General features: G+C 49.0%; 1 protein-coding gene across 4 annotated transcripts in view; it reads right to left on the bottom strand.

Annotated features, from left to right (window-relative positions):
* The window catches only part of IL2RA (interleukin 2 receptor subunit alpha), a 47850-nt gene extending 33039 nt beyond the window's left edge, over nucleotides 1–14811 (bottom strand). For 2 of the 4 annotated variants that reach the window (XM_082738755.1, XM_082738757.1), the window contains exon 1: nucleotides 14489–14790. In XM_082738755.1, coding sequence (XP_082594881.1) covers nucleotides 14489–14552 — 64 coding nt within the window. In that variant the 5' untranslated portion in view covers nucleotides 14553–14790. Of the gene's footprint in view, nucleotides 1–14488 lie in introns of all 4 variants that reach the window. The other 2 variants (XM_082738758.1, XM_082738756.1) reach the window with 2 other exon arrangements.
* Between the last annotated feature and the right edge of the window lie 2078 nt (nucleotides 14812–16889).

Here is a 16889-nt window from a genome sequence, read left to right as displayed (position 1 = left end):
AGGAGCACAGTTCAGCATCATAGGGCTGGGAACTCGAGGGTCGCAGGGTTAAAAGAAGTGAGTGCCATCAAAGAAAATGTGCAGGGTCCCCGGGGGACCAAGGGGGGCGGCTGTGTGTTCTGAGGGGAAATATCTCAGAGCAGATGGACACACCTGCAGTCAGGAGCACTGATGGTCTGTGACTCATGTGTGTTATCTGATCCACTATTTCTTTTTCTTTTTTTCTTTTTTTTAAGATTTTATTTATTTGACAGAGATCACAAGTAGGAGGAGAGGCAGGCGGGGGTGGGTGGGGGGAAGCAGGCTCCCCGCTGAGCAGAGAGCCTGATGCAATGCGGGGCTCCATCCCAGGACTCTGAGATCATGACCTGAACCGAAGGCAGAGGCTTTAACCCACTGAGCCACCCAGGTGCCCCCAGATCCACTATTTCTGATGTCTGGCGGGACCTGGCAAGCCACAGGGTCAGTTCCCACAACCCAGAAATGAGTGACTTACAGGGTGAGACCCTTTGGAGGACAGCTCACACCTTCCTGCACACTGTTACCAAGGCCAAAAAAAGAAGCGGGGGCGGGGTGAGAATCCAGTTACTTTCTGTTTACCCTGGAAGGGAGGAAGGAGGCAGGGAACCAGAAATAGTCTTCCCAGCAGCTGTCTCTGAATCAACAGGGACATTGTCTGGGGATCTCAAATGCCGGAATGAAACGGGCAGGGGGGGGTCTCTTCTGCCCCGGGAGCCTTCTCAGTTCAATAAGCTTCTGCACATGAAAGAGTTAACCACACACTTACCACAGAATGTCAACCTGATGAAAATTAAAGCCGAATCAGATAAGAAAAACAACATACTCTTGTTCTTTGAAATCTAAAAGTAGTTTTTCTTCAAACCTTTGAAACCTATTTCTTGGGATGGAATCATATTTTTAGTAGAAATACGGTCCGTCGGTCCGTGGGTGAATCCCACCCAGAGTCTGCCCCAGGGACTCTTCTGCGAAACAGAATCGAGATTTTTTCAACTGCAAAGCAAGAGTTTCCGCTGAGATTTCACGGAACACCAGACAGGCTGAGTATGATGCCCGGAGAAACAAGCCCGGAAGGGAAACATAGGAAAGAAAGAATAAGGAGAAAGTCTCGGGACACCGGAGAGCTTTCGGGAACAACGTGCTTCCCGCGAACCACAGCCCAGCCTGGGTGTCAGGCAAGGGCCAGCTGTGCTGTCACAGGTCCTAACTGTGTCGGGCACAGAGAATCCATCGGAAACCCGGATGGCCCTGGATCCGAGGTGGCCAGCAGCCCGGGGGCCAGTCCTCACCTAACCCCCCGTGCTGGCCCCTGATCTAGGCACAGAGGGAGCCCAGCGTGTGGAGTGTGTTAGAGGGTGGGGATGGACCGCACGGGCGCGATGCATTTCCCAGAGAAGGACGAGCCACACTTGGACACGGAGCTCACAACCTAACTGAAGGGCAAGTGCCTCTGCGGGTCCTGGGGTTCTTGGTGCTTTGGCAACGGCCCGATCTGCTCGCCCACTGGGCCTTGCCTGTGTCCGGTATAGTATAAACAAGCAGCGGCTGGGAAGTTTCCCCAAATCCGCATGTTGACAAGCGCTACCTCACAGACAGAAGCAGCACAGGACGTTTCAGGGCGGGAGGGATGACGGGGTGGACCACGCCGCACGGGGAGGAGGCTAAGACTATCAGCTGGATGGTACCGAAAGCCCTCGCCTGTACTTGAGCAACAGGCCTCGGGAAGGCGAACTCCCCTGAGAGGTTTCCGTTGAGTTTCATGTATGGGCTCGACCAGCCCTGGAGGAGACACAGCCTTCCCTGACCTCAGAGCTCCCCGTCAGGGGTCGGCTCAGCAGCCTCCCTAAGTTCCTCGTTAACACAGAGAGCCACAGTTTTTGATCCTTTCAAGGAGCAGATGCTACTGGTTTCAACGGAGACCTCAAGGTTAGTGGGCGTGGCCCCAGGCCGTGGTCCGTGTGCGCTCGACCGCCGCCGGGTTTCCTACAGAACTCAACCTCGCGGTGGCTGCATTTTTCAAGGACATGGGAACTTAAAGTCTGTTACCCTGATTCCCTGGGAATTGCTTTGTGCTACAGAACGACAAGTGGAACTCCTCAAGGACATGGTAATTAAAGCATGAACTGGATAGACCTGCTTTCTTGCCTGGAACGGATGCCTCAGTTTTGCTCCAGACAGACAGACAGACAGACAGGAGGCGGCTAGGGAGCTTGCTGTCCCGGTGGGGAGGTCCGACGGCTCAGTGGGCACAGCGTTGAGGAGCTGTTGCTTTTCACTCTGCTCTAGGACAAATATTTAGTAAGCTGCAGAATGTCAGCCTCTGCCTTCGGCTTGGGTCATGATCCCAGGGTCCTGGGATCGAGCCCCGCATCGGGCTCTCTGCTCAGCAGGGAGCCTGCTTTCTCCTCTCTCTCTGCCTACTTGTGATCTCGGTCTGTCAAATAAATAAATAAATTAAAAAAAAAAAAGAATGTCAGGGCTCAGAGGGGCCTTGAAGACCGTCTCTTTGGGTCTGCTCGCCACATAGACGGTGCATACGTGGTCTCGGAGTTGCCGCATGCTGGACGCTGTCCAAGGCACTTTACAGCTGTGGACTTCTGGAGATGAGTCTCTCCAGCCGGCTACGGAAGTAGGCTATTACCAATATTACTGATAATTAGCATCACTGTTATGTTATGTTATTGTAATTAAAATATAACCAAATATATAAGTATATAATAAATAATGAAGAGTATAGTCTAACTATATAGTTATAATTATATAGTTATATATAATATATATTACAATTATAATAATATAATTATGATTATATAGCATAGTATAATTAACACAATTATAAATGAAACCATTTATTAATTAATTATTAGGTTACTCGTTACCGTCTCCATGTTACAGACTATTGGAGTCAGGCACACGGCTCTGACCTGCCCAGAGTCGCACAGCCGGCTGATGGCAAAGCTAGCGTTTGGATCGGGCAGCCTGATGGGATGGGGAGCTCATGACCCCCCCCTGCATGTCCTCCCTCCGTGTCTCGGCTGCACCCTGTTCCTGCGGCCCCCGGAGCCTCTGGCCTCCTGCTACCCGCGTCTAGCCTCTGACCTGTGTGGCGGGAAGGCTAGGGCTGCCATCTTGGCGGGAGGGATGAGAGGGTGCACGGAGAGCTGGTGAGGGCTGCAATTAGGCAGGGAGGATGGGGGTGTCTTTCGCTGAAACAGGAGATCGAGGAGGACGAGCAGGCCCAGGGGGACAGTTCTGTGTGTGTCGAGTTGGAGAAGACTGTGAGCTCCCCGTGGGGCCTGTGTGGCTTCGAAGTCCGGCAAGTCATGTTTACTGAGCACCTACTATATCCTGGCTATTTTATAGGCAGGCTGTCTTGCAAGCCGTAGACCCACCCAGGACGGGGGTGTGATTTTCCCATTTCATTTTATTCAGGATTTTAGTTTTTAAAGGAATCTCTACACCCAACGTGGGGCTTGAACTTACAGCCCCAAGATCAAGAGTCGCTCACTCCGTGACTGAGTCAGCCAGGTGCCCGTGTTATTTCCATTTTATACCCACAGCAACTGAGGCCCATGGAGTTTTAAAGGACCAACCTGCCATCAACTCCTACCCAGACCGTCGAAGGCCCAGATCGTGTCTTTGCCTTGCCTAAGACCATCCTGTAGTATCCTGTTCCTTGCGGGATGCGGTCCAAAGCCCTGTACTTGGCAAGGCTCTGTGTCATAGCCCATGCCCAGCCTCAGAAATCTCCCCCGCCCCTGCCTGCCCACACTCTCCAGTCGGCTGGAAGTCCACGCAGCTCTCAGAGCTCACGGAGGCCTTGGTCTTTGGCTTCGCTCGTGCTGGGCTTACAGCTCAGTTCCCATCTTCCTGACTCCTGCTTCTGCTGCAGGCTCCCTCCCTGGTTTTCTCTTGGAAGCTTCCTGTACCCTACTGTCTGGTTTTGTGGCATTCCTCTGTACCCCCAGACACCCTGCTGTTTCTTTGCCCGGTGTGTCAGTCAGATGCCCACCCCTTGCTCGTGCCTGCAGAGAACGGCACCCACCCATGCTTGTGAAGGGAGATAGAGTCACACAAGTCCAAGCGAGTCTTTGAATTCAAGCCCGTAGACTCCCGAAGCCATGAGCCTCGTCTACTCTCCCAAGATGCTTTGCAGTCAGGAAGAACGCCAAGCCGGCGAACGAGCTGTGGAAGATTATTCCAGTAAGAGGGGAGGTGCCCGTAGGGGCCGAGCTGGGAAACCACAGGCGAGGAAGTGGTGTTTGCAGGACAGAACTGCTGACCGGATGCACGAGGCTGCGGTGTCCCCTGAGCAGAGGACGTGGAGATGGACGGACGGACGGGTGGTCCCAGGTGGAAAGGATCTTGGACGCCAGGCAGAGGAAATGGGCCGTGTCCCTGAGGCAGCCAGAAAGGATTCGGGCTATTTGGTCAGGGTCAAGGCATCATCGTGAACCTTACTTTCGGGGCCTTAATCTCGGGATGGACGAAAGAGGCCTTAAAACGAGACCTGAAGGCTTGCCCAAGACGCGCATGGAACGCAGTGTCGCCTGTCGTCAGCTTGCTTCCTTTGCCCGGGGAGGGAGCAGAGGGCCCAGCTCGGTCACGCGAGTTTCTGCCTCAACACGTCCGGGTCCTCATCTGTGGAATGGGAGTGATCCCCGCACCTGTCTGGCAGGGCTGCTGGGAGGGTGCCCAGGACGGCGGGTGCAGAGTCTGCGGCCCGGCCCAGCCCGGTCACACGCAGCCATCGCCGGCTCAGGCCAGAGACCCCGGGAGTGGGAAAGTGACACCTGCCCGGCTGCCGCATGAAAGGCGGTGACAATCAGTGAAAGCCCCGAAGTGAACTCTCCAGCGCAAGAGCAAGGCGAGCTGACACAGTTACCCTTTGTGGTCTCCGTGCTCCCCAGGGCGTCAGCAGGATGTCTGAGGAAGCTGCCTTTCATTTGACAAAGGGTTTTTTGGTTTTGTGTGTTTTTTTTTTTTTTTGCTTTTTTTCCTTTTCCTTTTTCTTTCTTTCTTTCTTTTTAACAGTTGTTTGTTTTGCTTTCCACTTAAAATGAGGAGGTTTTCTCTTTACAAAGGTCCTTTTATTCTAAATCAGGCTCTGAAGAGAGGTGTCGCTACCGCAAGGGCCGGAAGCAAGACACCACAGGGCTGCTCAGCTGGGTTCAGGGCCTGGCGGGCCTCGTGGGCGGGGAAGCCGTGGTGGCCAGGACACCTGTCAGGTACGTGGCCTCCTGCAAAGTCAGCGCCTCCAAAACTCCCGGGAAACTCACCGGGCTCCCAGACGGGAAGAAACTGACGTCACTTCGGTTCCGGGCCCCCACGCACACCGTGGGCAGTAATTCCTGTGCCCCGGACGTGGTATCGACACAGACCCACCTTTCTCTGAAGGAGATGGGCCAGTGGGCTCTACGGGGCTCCTTTCATTTTGAAATGAAAAAAAAAAAAGAAAAGAAAAAGAAAAGGGGAAAGAAAAAAACCAACACAGTTGCTTTGCTTTTAAGTAGTGATGAGGGGCGCTTCCCTTCTTCCTTGGAGAGGCCCCTGCTTCCAGGGCTGGGGACCTGTTCGCACACAGTCGGGGTGCGGGGGTCGGCGGTGCAGTCTCTCCATGTGGCTTTGCAAACATTTGGGGTCCGTGGGAGCCTCAGGCTGTTCTCCAAGGAATGTCCGTGCTCCCTCCCGAAGTGTGTCCATTTTCTCCATCACGGAGTTTCTTGAGCAAGAGAGAGAGCTTCGGCAAACCCTCTGCTGTATGATTCGGATATTACTGTCATTCGGCGTCCGTGGTGTTTGATTTTAATAACTTTAGCAATTAATAATGACAACACAATGCTCCCAGTGCTCCCTTCTGTCCCAGATGTTGGGGTAAATGCGAGGCAGCTCAGGACCGGGCTCGCAAGACGAAGGAACGTCTCTGTGTTCCCTCCGCTCTTCCTTCACACTTAGATCTTAGCCCTTACCGTGTGTGGTCATTATCTCTGCAAGATATTTCTCTCCTCCTCGGTGAGGAGTTCCCGACAGCCCAGGACCGGGCGACCACATTCATCTCTGACCCTGCATCTGACACCTAGTAATTGCTCAACTAACAACTCGCCGACTGATATACAAAGGAATGAACTCGTAACCAGGAGTCCTGCCACAGACGAGACTGTCCTCAGCCACCCTACCGCTTCCCTCTTCCACCTGTCTGTCCCCTGTCCCTTAGTGGCAATGTTTGCTAAACTCTGAGAAACTCCACAGCAGAGAAAACTCCCACCATCACGCCTCGGGGACACGGGGACATATACTTGATCCTCACCTTTGTTTTTTTTTTTTTTTTTTTTTTACTGCTGAGAGTACCCAAAGCAGCAAAGCTTCTAAAGAAGGTGTCTATTTCAGGCCCAAACCGAAAAGAGTGGGTGATGCTGTGGGCAGAGATTCCTGAACCTGGCGGGGTTGACTCATGCCTGAAGGTGCTCAGAATTTCCTCTGTTTTGTGGGCGGCTGGGGCAGACTGGGCTCCACCGAAGCGCTTTCTTTGAAGCCGAGTCAAAACGGAGTCGAGCTGCTCTTGGGGGTGCGGGGAGGGCGGTGGTGGTGGTGGAAAGAACATGGGAGAGGAGCAACAGGAGTCAGAGTTTAAGACCCCAAGGAAGCGAGGGGACTGGAGAGGTCAGTTTGGTCCCTTGACTAGAGGCAAGGGCGGGCGTGTGGCCCGAGGGTTTGCGTTACGGGAACACGGACCGGGGACAGCACTGCAGGAGCAGTGAGCCGTAGCTCGGAGACACTTCCTTTGACTGTTCACAGAGTGAGAATCAACGTCTTTCTCCATGCGGCCCATGGATTTATGCCCTTAGCAGCAGTTTAGAAGAGTGAAGAATGCAGTCTCCCACCCCAGCTCTGCCTGGTTGCGCTACGCTGCGCAGCGTACTTAGCCTCTGCGAGCCTCAGTGTGCCCGCTGTAAAATGGGGGTGACAAGGAGGCCTTCCTGACTATGAGCGCTACCTGAACGGACGCCCCGCATTCCCTGAAGGAGTGTGTGCCGGGGCCATGGCTCTCCGCTCCTGTTAGGGTTCCTGCTGAAAGGTTCTGGGAACTAGGCGGAAACAAATCAGCCTGTAGGAGGCAGCAGGCATGGGGACGTGGCTTCCAGGCGGGCTTGCCTTTCTTGGCCCTCCGTTCCCAGGTCCCAGCTGACCGTTTCGCTCACCTGCTCCTGTTTCTCCCCTCACCCTGCGGCCTCCCCCTCCAGGCGGCCGGGCTTACTGGGGCGATTCTCCCTGATCTTCAGGGGAAAGGAACCAGCTGCCTCTTCAGAGCTTCCTTTTTATTCCTTAGAAACCTGCTGCTCTTGCTTCTACTGGTGGGAAAATCACTCAACAGCTCCTGGTCTCCAGCCACCAGCCTGCTTTCTCACGGCATACAGCAAGAGGCCAGTGGGGAACTTGCAGAGAAAACAACCCCAAAAAGCTCATCTGACCATTCAGCCTTCTGCCTTCCACCCTGGGGCAGGCCTGCCTCGAGGCACAGAGCTCTGACCCGCACGTGCCTCCTCCCCTCTCCCTTCCCGGTGAGGTCGTCACCCTCACTTGTGTGCCTTAGAGTTTTCTCCTGCCTGAAATCATCCTGTTTGCAGGATATCCGGCACCGAGTTGAGTTGTTGATCAAAAGCCCCAAGGGTTGCGTGCGTGAGGGCACTGGGACGTGTTGTCGGGAGGGAAGCTTCTAGAATCTAGCCTCATGGTACGCAGTTAGCTGCAGCCAGGTCGGGGCAAAATATGGATGTAGGGAAGTGAGACCCGGACTTTCTGACCATTATCGGGGGTCATATGGTCCTGCTGATGCGGGGCCAGTGATTCATCGTGCGAAGGAAATCAACCAAACACCGCTGGCACGTGTAGACGCCTAGCAGACGAATGTGAGGGGAGGACTCAGGAGCTTTTTGTCTGAGCAAAGGTATGTTTTCATCAGAGAACCACCAGCACCTTGAGTCTCATTTTGCTCAGCACGTACACAGAAGCTTCGGTTAATACATGAAATAGGGGCCTTTTACTTCCCTGCGCTTGTCAACTCCTCAGTGTCCATTACAGAACCTGATCCATGTATACAGCTTAGCAAAATCATTAGAAAATACGGTCCTCCATCCCATGTCCTGAGAGTCACAAGCACAATTTCAGAGTCATTATGTCCTAGAGCCATGTTCTCTGAGAAGACTTTCCAGACTCTCCAGAAGCAGATTACCCACACCCTTTGGATCGCGATGGCACGCGTTGACCTCGCCACGTACTACTCTGGAATATTTGATCTTGTATCTTTCCCAAATCAGTTTTCCCATTGTAGTTGCAAGTTCTACGCTGGTAGATGATACAATGTGTATTTCTTCTCTTACATGGTAGCCTTGCTACTCAAAATGGGGTCTTTGCACCAACAGCATGGGCCTCATATGGGAGCCTGTTTGAAACCAGAATCTCAATCCTCACCCCAGAGATCCTGAATCAGAATCTACATGACCATAAATATATTAAATTTTGGGAAGTACTGCATTAAGTCCCCTAATCTTAGTGAATAGAAATGAAATAATGGAATCAGACAACCACAGGAACCATCATTTTGTGGATTTCAATCCTAAATGGGTCTTAAATCATTTAAGGAACTTAGGAAAAAACTATTGTGTCCAGTTTCATCTCCAGAGAGTCTACCCTAACTGGTCTTAACTGGTCTTGGGTGGGCTTGGATATCCTTTGTTAAAGCACTCCAGACGCACACTGGGAACCTCTGCTCTAAATACATTTCCTGGTGAGACTTGCGTTCTCTTACCGGTGGATGCAAATCTGGGAGGAACCGTAGAACAAGTCAAATAGCCAAAAACTATCTGAGTAATCTTAGGGGGGAAAATACCTAAAATACCTAGAGATGACTACATTATCGTTTGCCCCTAAACGGGTGACTTATTTGAAACCCTGGTGGGGGTTCAGCGAGGGGCACTGACTCATTACCAGTTACTCTTGGCTCTCCTTTGGCCGTCTTCTAGAAGGAACTACTCAGCAGACCTTTCATCCCCACAAGCAGCTTGAGGGCAAGGACCACACACTTTTTCATCTTGGTGATCCTAACCCACCAGTGGACAGCTGCTTGTGTACCACCGAGACTCCATGTAAAGATGTGCAGGAACATTGGACTGGAATTTAAGAGACCTGAATGCTAATCCCGGATCTCTGTTTTCCCTGGTTGCCTAGTGTATTTGTTTTGTCGTTGGCACCCATCTCTTGCTGTCCTCCCTGCCTACAACCATGCCTCTTAAGTTGCCTTTGCCAAGCCAGCTACAGCTTTCTTTCCAGGGAGGGTAACTTTCTGTGTCTCACTCTCTCTGTTTATGACTACCAGTGTAGAGACGGTGAATATCAGTTCAGGATCTTGCCAGGTGACCGTGGTTTACAGGGAGGCTACAACCCAGAGAATTATACTCCAGGTTTTGTGTGTGTGCGTACATTTTTCGAAGGAGACAGAGCTCATCAAGTTTTCTCAAGGACTCACCCCTCAAAAAAGATTAAGAACCAAAAAAGCCAGATGGATTCTTGCTACCACAATGTTCTCCCTGTTGAGATGTTCAGGCTCTATATGGAGGAGTGACAAATGAGTTGATCTTTATGCAATGAGCTTCTCTGGGCGTTCTCCCTCCCTTGATGCTACCTGGGGCATTGGCTGACTCTACCAAAGAAGAAATTCCTGAAGAAATATTAGGAAGCCAAGAGAAGAAGAAGGTCCTTAACTGTCCTTAAGCTTTCCTCACATGATACCTGCCCCGAGGAAGAGCTGGACAAGAGACAAAGATCTCAGGAAGTTTAGAGTCTCCCAGGAGATTCTGAGGGCTCCTGGGTAGGCCATGGACTGATGTCAGGGTGGCACACATGGTCAGCCTGAAAAGAAACTGTCACAGATTCTAAATCCAAAGGGATCAGAGGCTCTCACTTCAGCCTCCTGCCTGGTTTGGCAAATCTCTTCACCTTATGTGATAACCTCTGATTGGAGCTTCGCTCAGCCACTTCCAGAGAAAGAGAGCCCTTTGTGGAGAGGAAAGGAGCAGAGGAATTTTTACTCCAAATGTTTGGCCAACTGGAAATTTGCCCAACACAAATAAAGCTATGGTTCAAGTTGTACCCTTTCAGAGACTTCCCCTTGCCCATGGCTTTTCTGTTTCTCACCACTGTCCAGAGTTTGGGGCAAGGCGCAGGCAGTGGACTGGATTGTGCTTTCTCTCCTAGAGCCGAAAACCTGAACTTGTTTGTGATCTTGGCTTTGCAAAATGTGAAAATCACATATCCTTAATTTTATTTTCTAGGAGGGGAGGTAAGATATATGGGAGGGAGGCATAGGGGAACCGGCACGGAAGGTTGGAAAGACACCAGAAGGCCACCCTGTCCCTCTTCCTTGCATCCCTCGATGGCCCCAGAAGTGGCCAGAGACAGCTCTACTGGAACATTTTCAGGGACAGAGGGCTTGTAACTTTTGAAGCCGTCCATTGAATGAGGACCTATCCTTTTCTCGCAGGAAATGGCCAAGGATAAAGAGAGGAGAAACAGATTCCCACGCGTGTAGGATCGCTCCTGTGAGGAACAAGGAAATGGTTTGAAGGCGAAGACTCCCCGAGGAAGCAAACAAGCAGCAGGATGCATCACCGGCCCTCGGTGGTGTTTTGGTCTTGACGCTTACAACTGCGGCATGTACGGAAGCAGTGGGTCATGGCTAAGCGCTGTGAGTAGCTTTCAAGAGTTGGAAATAACCTGCTGTGACATGCCAGGCTTTGCTACTCTGCCACTTCAATGTCTCTTTAGCCCAGACCTTGTGTGTATCTCTTCAGTCTGGAAACTTTTTCGTCTGAAAATACCCTCACTTGAAAATGCCTTTTAAGCAGAGCTTATTTTAGTTCCTTTTCAGAATTTTTGACAGAACAACAAGAGTCTCAAAACCTTCTCTTTCATGCTTCTCATTTTATAGGGAGAAACTGAGGCCCGGGGAGGGAGGGGCAGTTTGTCAAAAGTCATGCTGTTCACATGTCTGGTCTTCTATCCTCCAACAATGCTTGTTAGGATGGGCCTTGGCTCACTTTCAAGGTTCGATTTTCTCCCAATTCTTCTCTCCACTGACCTGAGGTGATAGACCCCACTTTCTAAAGGAACGTTTCAAAGTTGTTTTTGTTTTTAAGTTTCTCCTGACCCCTGGGCAAGGAGGGAAGCAAGGAAGTTCACTTGAACAGCTCCCATGTTGTGGAATAGCCTGACTCAGGGGTGACTCTAGCTATTACAGCAACAACTTCCACCACACCTAACAGAGAAGTATCCAGAATCCTCAAGACTTAGCCAAAGAAATTTAAGAATACTTCTCTTTGAGATGAGTGGGTCCAAGTGTTGGAGTTCTAGGAATCAACAAGGGTTCTTTACTAGCCCCTCTAACTGACCATGGGTGAAGTCACTTTTTTGCATGCCTTGCTTGGGTCAAATCTAAAATGGAGCGTACGTACAGGTGACGTACAGCACTGCCTATGTAAGACATGCTGTTATAAGAAAGTAGCAACTGGGGTGCGCCTGGGTGGCTCAGCGGGTTAAAGCCTCTGCCTTCGGCTCAGGTCATGATCCCAGGGTCTTGGGATCGAGCCCCACGTCGGGCTTTCTGCTCGGCGGGGAGCCTGCTTCCTCCTCTCTCTCTGCCTGTCTCTCTGCCTACTTGTGATTTCTGTCTGTTAAATAAAAAATAAAATCTTTAAAAAAAAAAAAAAGAAAGTGGCAACTGATCTGTAAGACATTCCCTAAGCTTACCAAAGCCCTGTCTCTCCAAAGTGTGTCTTGAACATGAGCAGAGTCAACCATGGTAACAATGCTTTGGGATCTGAAGAAATGGAATGCTTAGATGTGGAGAGTGAAGCATTTTGGGTTTTAATGACAAACTTGAAGAGGGGAAATCCCAGTGTGGGCAGCAGTCTTTACAAGAAGGGATAATTAGACAAAAATATCATCTTAATGGGTTTCCGCACTTTGGCTTTTTTTTTTTTTTTAATTTAGGGGATGAAGATTTGATCACAGAATTCCTAGAATGAAAGAAAGATGATGAAAGCACAGATAAACTTGCAGAATTTCCACAATTCTGAGAAAGGTGCCTTCGCTAACGTGCCATGTTGGTAACATCAGGAGAATTCTCTTTTTAACCACATCCCAGGACCCAGAAATACAGAGACTAAAAACACCGAAGTTGACTAATACATGCTCTGCAACCCATCACAATTTTAACTGGCGGCTTTGGAAATTTTCAGAATGAAAATCTGCCTTATGAATCAGCTAGAAATTGCATCTGTTGACAGTCTGTTTGATTTCGTTAGAGACCTCTCCCCCCTGAGGAATAAAAAGTCTTGTTTATTTTAAGACTGGGTTCCTCCTCTTGGAGGAAAAGGTCTGAGATGAGGTTCTTTCTTATCCTGGGGTGGTTCCTAAACTGTATGTTAATCCAAGAAACTCAACCCATTTCACTCTTTGGCCACCAAGTCTTCATTAGCCTCTTGACAGGACTATTTTAGGGGCCTCGCAACTTGTCTCCGTGCACCTGATCTCCCTCCACTCTATGCAAGGGTCATCTCCACAGACGTGTCTGCAATGAATGGGAAAATCGTAAGTCAGGGAGCCCCGGGGTGGAACGCCAACTCTGTCCCTGTCTGTGTGACTTCTGAGTTTTGGGTTCTTCACCCAGTGAGGTTGTGATATTCACACTGCCAAGTGGTTATGAGGATGAAAATGAGACTTAACATGTCTAGCACAAGGAAGGCGCTCTGTAAATGGTCATGGTCATTTTTATTGTCTAGCAGTCATTGGATCGTTCATTTGACCCCATCCTATATTTTCATACTCGATCCCCAATGTCCCCACATGCTCATCCAGTCTTGGGGGCCACAACAAACCTCCTGCTGTTCCCTCATCTTCTGATGTGTCTTTGGTCATAGGGCCTTTCTATCTGGAATGTCCACTTGGGCAACTTTACTGGTCTCTCAGCGTGCAAAGGCACGCTACTGTCATGCAGCTTCTCTGTTTGTCCTGCTCACAGAGATTCCGTCACATTCTAATCCACAGTACTGCCCTGGTCCCCATGCCTTTCCCTCCCTTGCTAGGTTATAAGTCTCTCAAGGATTGAGACTATGTCTCGTTCAGTTTTGTATTTCCTACGGTGTCGAGATGGGGACTGAGAGGTACTGAATAGACTTTTGGAGACCTGAGTGAATGGAAGATTTCTCATAATACTCCCACTTGCCCCACGGCCACCAAGACCATTCATATCTGCAGATAAGTCACCAGTGGCTAGCAAGAACACAGGTTTACGGGAAATGTGTTTCCCAGATATGTTGTAAAGGCTTTTCTGTTATAGCTTGGACTGTCCTCCCACTTTGCAAAGATCATAATGAAACAGAAGTCATCGCATAAACCTTCCAGAAATCATGCCTTCTTCAACTCTACAATAAAGAAATTCCTACCCCTGGGTCAGCTCACAGCTCCACCTAGCTACTTCACCAAGTAAGCAAAAAGAAGTGAAGCCACACGCTTCACTTCTGAACACACCTTTCTATGGCTGGTTAGCATTATTATTCATCTAGAAATTAAGGCTATGAAATTGTAGACTTTGATATCTTATCTGTCCTTTTGGGTAAGCAAGGGAAGAAGTTATTAGAAAATTCACACTCAATTAGGGAAGGTGGTTTGAGGTAGAAGTTAGCGGTTTCTGATTTGTTAAAAAAAAATCTTTGACAAAACCCATTTGAAAGGATGAATGAAATCCAAAATTTGCATATGTGTGTGTGTATATATACACATATGGATACATGCATACGTACACATAAAGTCATAAGAAAAAGTAGAGTTCTTAAAGTGAGTACACTTATGCTTTCTAAAATTTCTATAATGTTGCACATGTAAGGAAAATCCTCGATATTATTTCCTGAGGCAGTTAAAAATAACATATACATCCTCGAAGCCAAACTTAAAATTACCCCGATATTTCCTATATCGGGGCACTGAGATTACTGACATCTCAGGACATTACCTTGGTTTTAGAGAGATTCCTAGTAGATTTTTCTTGTTATCTTATACCTGGTTGGTGCCGTGAAAAACCAAATCCATTGGAAAATAAGAGGAAATTTCTTGAGCAACCTGCTCATTAGTAGCCCCATTCACATTCCGTTATCATGCTACTCCATTCACCCCAGAGATAACAAAGACTGAGTGGCAGGAGATCCCCAGTTTCAAGCTCTGTTTATAGATCGGGGATGACGGAAGCCTAACATGGGGTCCTGAGGGGGGGAGTCATGGACAAGGCGTAGACCCCAAGATTCAACCCCTTTGTTTGCATTTTCTACGTAAGCAACTCCCCACTCCTGATTCTGTGGCTGGGAAGAGGTAACATCCATTAGCCTTACCCAGATTCTGAAGGCACCCTGTGACCTCTTACCTGTCATGTGGCCAGATACTGTGATGAAGGTAGAGATTCCCCACATCAGCAAGCTTGGCTCCATTGTCCTGGCACGTGGGATCAGCCGCCTTCTTGAGGGCAGAGGAGAGAAGGTGTTTCTTGGCAGAAGGTCAAGTTTCCTATCAGCCTCTGACTCGCACCCTGCCGGGAGGATGGGAGATGAAAGGACCTCAGTCGGTCCGGACCGTCACCCTCGCTGCGGTCTCTCTAGTCTCTAGGACAGTCTGGAGTCGCTCTCATTAGGCTGCTTTGTTCAGTCAGGAAATTGTGCCTGGCCCTCTCTAGTCTCAAATATAGGAAGTGGTTTTAACCAGGTTTTTTTTTCAAGTTCAATTGCTGGGAGGTGTGGGCTGGAGGGGGGTGTGTGTGTGTGTGAGAAGGATTGGACTTGACGTATGAATTCTGTCTTCAGCTTCACCCAGAGAAGGGAAGGGAGATTCCCCCGCCGCCGAGAGAGGTTGAGCGAGCATTTCTTGGCAGTGGTCTCCTTTCACATTTCATAAATCGACCTCACTGTGAAATCGAGGTCCTCCCCCCCAGACTTGAGGCTCCCTGGGGAGTCAGCAGGTCCCACGCGAGATGGGTGGGACCCATGGCGGGGTCTTCAATATTGAGGGAATTGAAAAGGAAACAGACTGACCCCTACTCGGAATGCATGAATGGTCTCTCGACATCTATATTAAGTCGTGGCTATAATCATTTCACCACGATGTCCAGGTTTTTGAATGTGAGGTGTCATTTTACAAGGTATTTTGCCTTCAGATTTGTCTTTCTCTTAAAGGGTCATACGAGAAGTTGGCTTTTGGGGAACCCGGGTGGATCAGTCGGTTAAGTATCCGCGTTCAGCTCAGGTCATGGTCAGGGTCCTAGGCTGGAATCCCACATCGGGGCTCCCTACTCACTAGGCAGTCTGCTTCTCCTTCTCCCCGTGCCCCTGCTTTCTCTCTTTCTTTCTCTCTCTCTCTGATAAATAAAGGAAATATTTAAAACGTGGGCTTTGGTTTTAAACTTTGGACTCCCCCCCCCCAAAATTAAATCTTTCTTCCTTGTTGAATTATCAGAGTTACCTTCTGCTTTTCATGAAATGGTTGTGCTGTCCAGAAATTCATGTCCATTAACAATCATCTAGTTATCATAAAATATAGTTTTTTAAGTATTCAAAAGCAAGCAAAGGGAAGACCGTCTGAGCAAACCAAAGTACTTCACGGTACCAATATGTATTATCTCCACCTCTGACATTCTTTCAGAAAAGCAAGTAGCTCTGAAGACAGCCTTGGAATACTGCAAATGAACTGTGGGTCATTTCCTAGCTGAGTGCCAGAGTTTGCAGAGAAAAACAGTCAACTGCTCTCTTTCTGGGATACTTATCAAAGTGTGACGAGATTATTTTTTTAAGATTCCAGAGCGGGCTTATCCTCACTGCTAGAAGCACGTTCAACCCCACACAGGGGAGGGCAGCAAATCCTGTTTTCTCCAGAGTCTGCCCCACTGATAAAAATTTCCAATTTAAGGGAATTTTACTAGACATAGTTATCACTGCATAATTTTGAAACAAACTTACAGAAAAATTTTAAGTACAATACAAATACCTCCTCCCAATAAACTATGTCAGAATTGTTGCCGGTGGAACATTCCTTTGCCCCGAATACTTCAGTGAGTATTTCTGACCAACAGAGAAATTCCCCAGCATCACTATAACTATCAGTTAGGCAACAGGGTTGCTGCATTACTGCCCCCTGTCCTTGGACCCAGGTTCCTCTACTTGTCTCGGTGACTCCTCCCAGCAAAAGGATCCAGTTCAAAACCATTTCTTGCATCTCATTGTCGCGTGCCTCTAGCAGGTCCTTGGTCTTTTCTTGGCTTTCGTGACCTGACCCATTGGAAGATAACAGATAAGTCACTTTGTAGATTCTCCCTCAGTTTGGATTTATAGACTGTTTCCTGGTGATTCGATTTAGTTTTGTGTCTTTGGCAGGAATAATGTGGAAGTGGGGCTGTGTTCTTACCTCACACCCTTTCATCCCATTACTGATGACGTTTACTCTGGTCAGTTGGTTAAATAAAATGGTATCTTCCAGGTACCCTTGCTTTAGAGACACTGTTTTCCTCTTTGTATTAAATATTCTGTGATAGGTTTTAATATCCGTTATTGACTCATTTATTTATATCTATGTGGACCCATGCTCTTTTATTTTATGCAGTAGGTTATAATCTGTTATTGTTCATTTCAGTGCTCAGATTCTCCCCATTTGTCAGTTGGGGGCCCATTCAAGCTGGCTTCTCTGTCCTTTTGATGTGCCTCATCATTCCTCTTGAGTACTTCTTGCATAAAAAGATTTTCTGGGTTCCTCTTTTACTTTCTCTTTCTCAGCCCTGGAAT

Source organism: Mustela nivalis, assembly GCF_964662115.1.
Source record: "Mustela nivalis genome assembly, chromosome: 7".
Lineage (NCBI taxonomy): Eukaryota > Metazoa > Chordata > Mammalia > Carnivora > Mustelidae > Mustela > Mustela nivalis.
The sequence above is the reverse complement of the archived record's forward strand: the minus strand, read 5'-3'. Positions and strand labels throughout refer to the sequence as shown.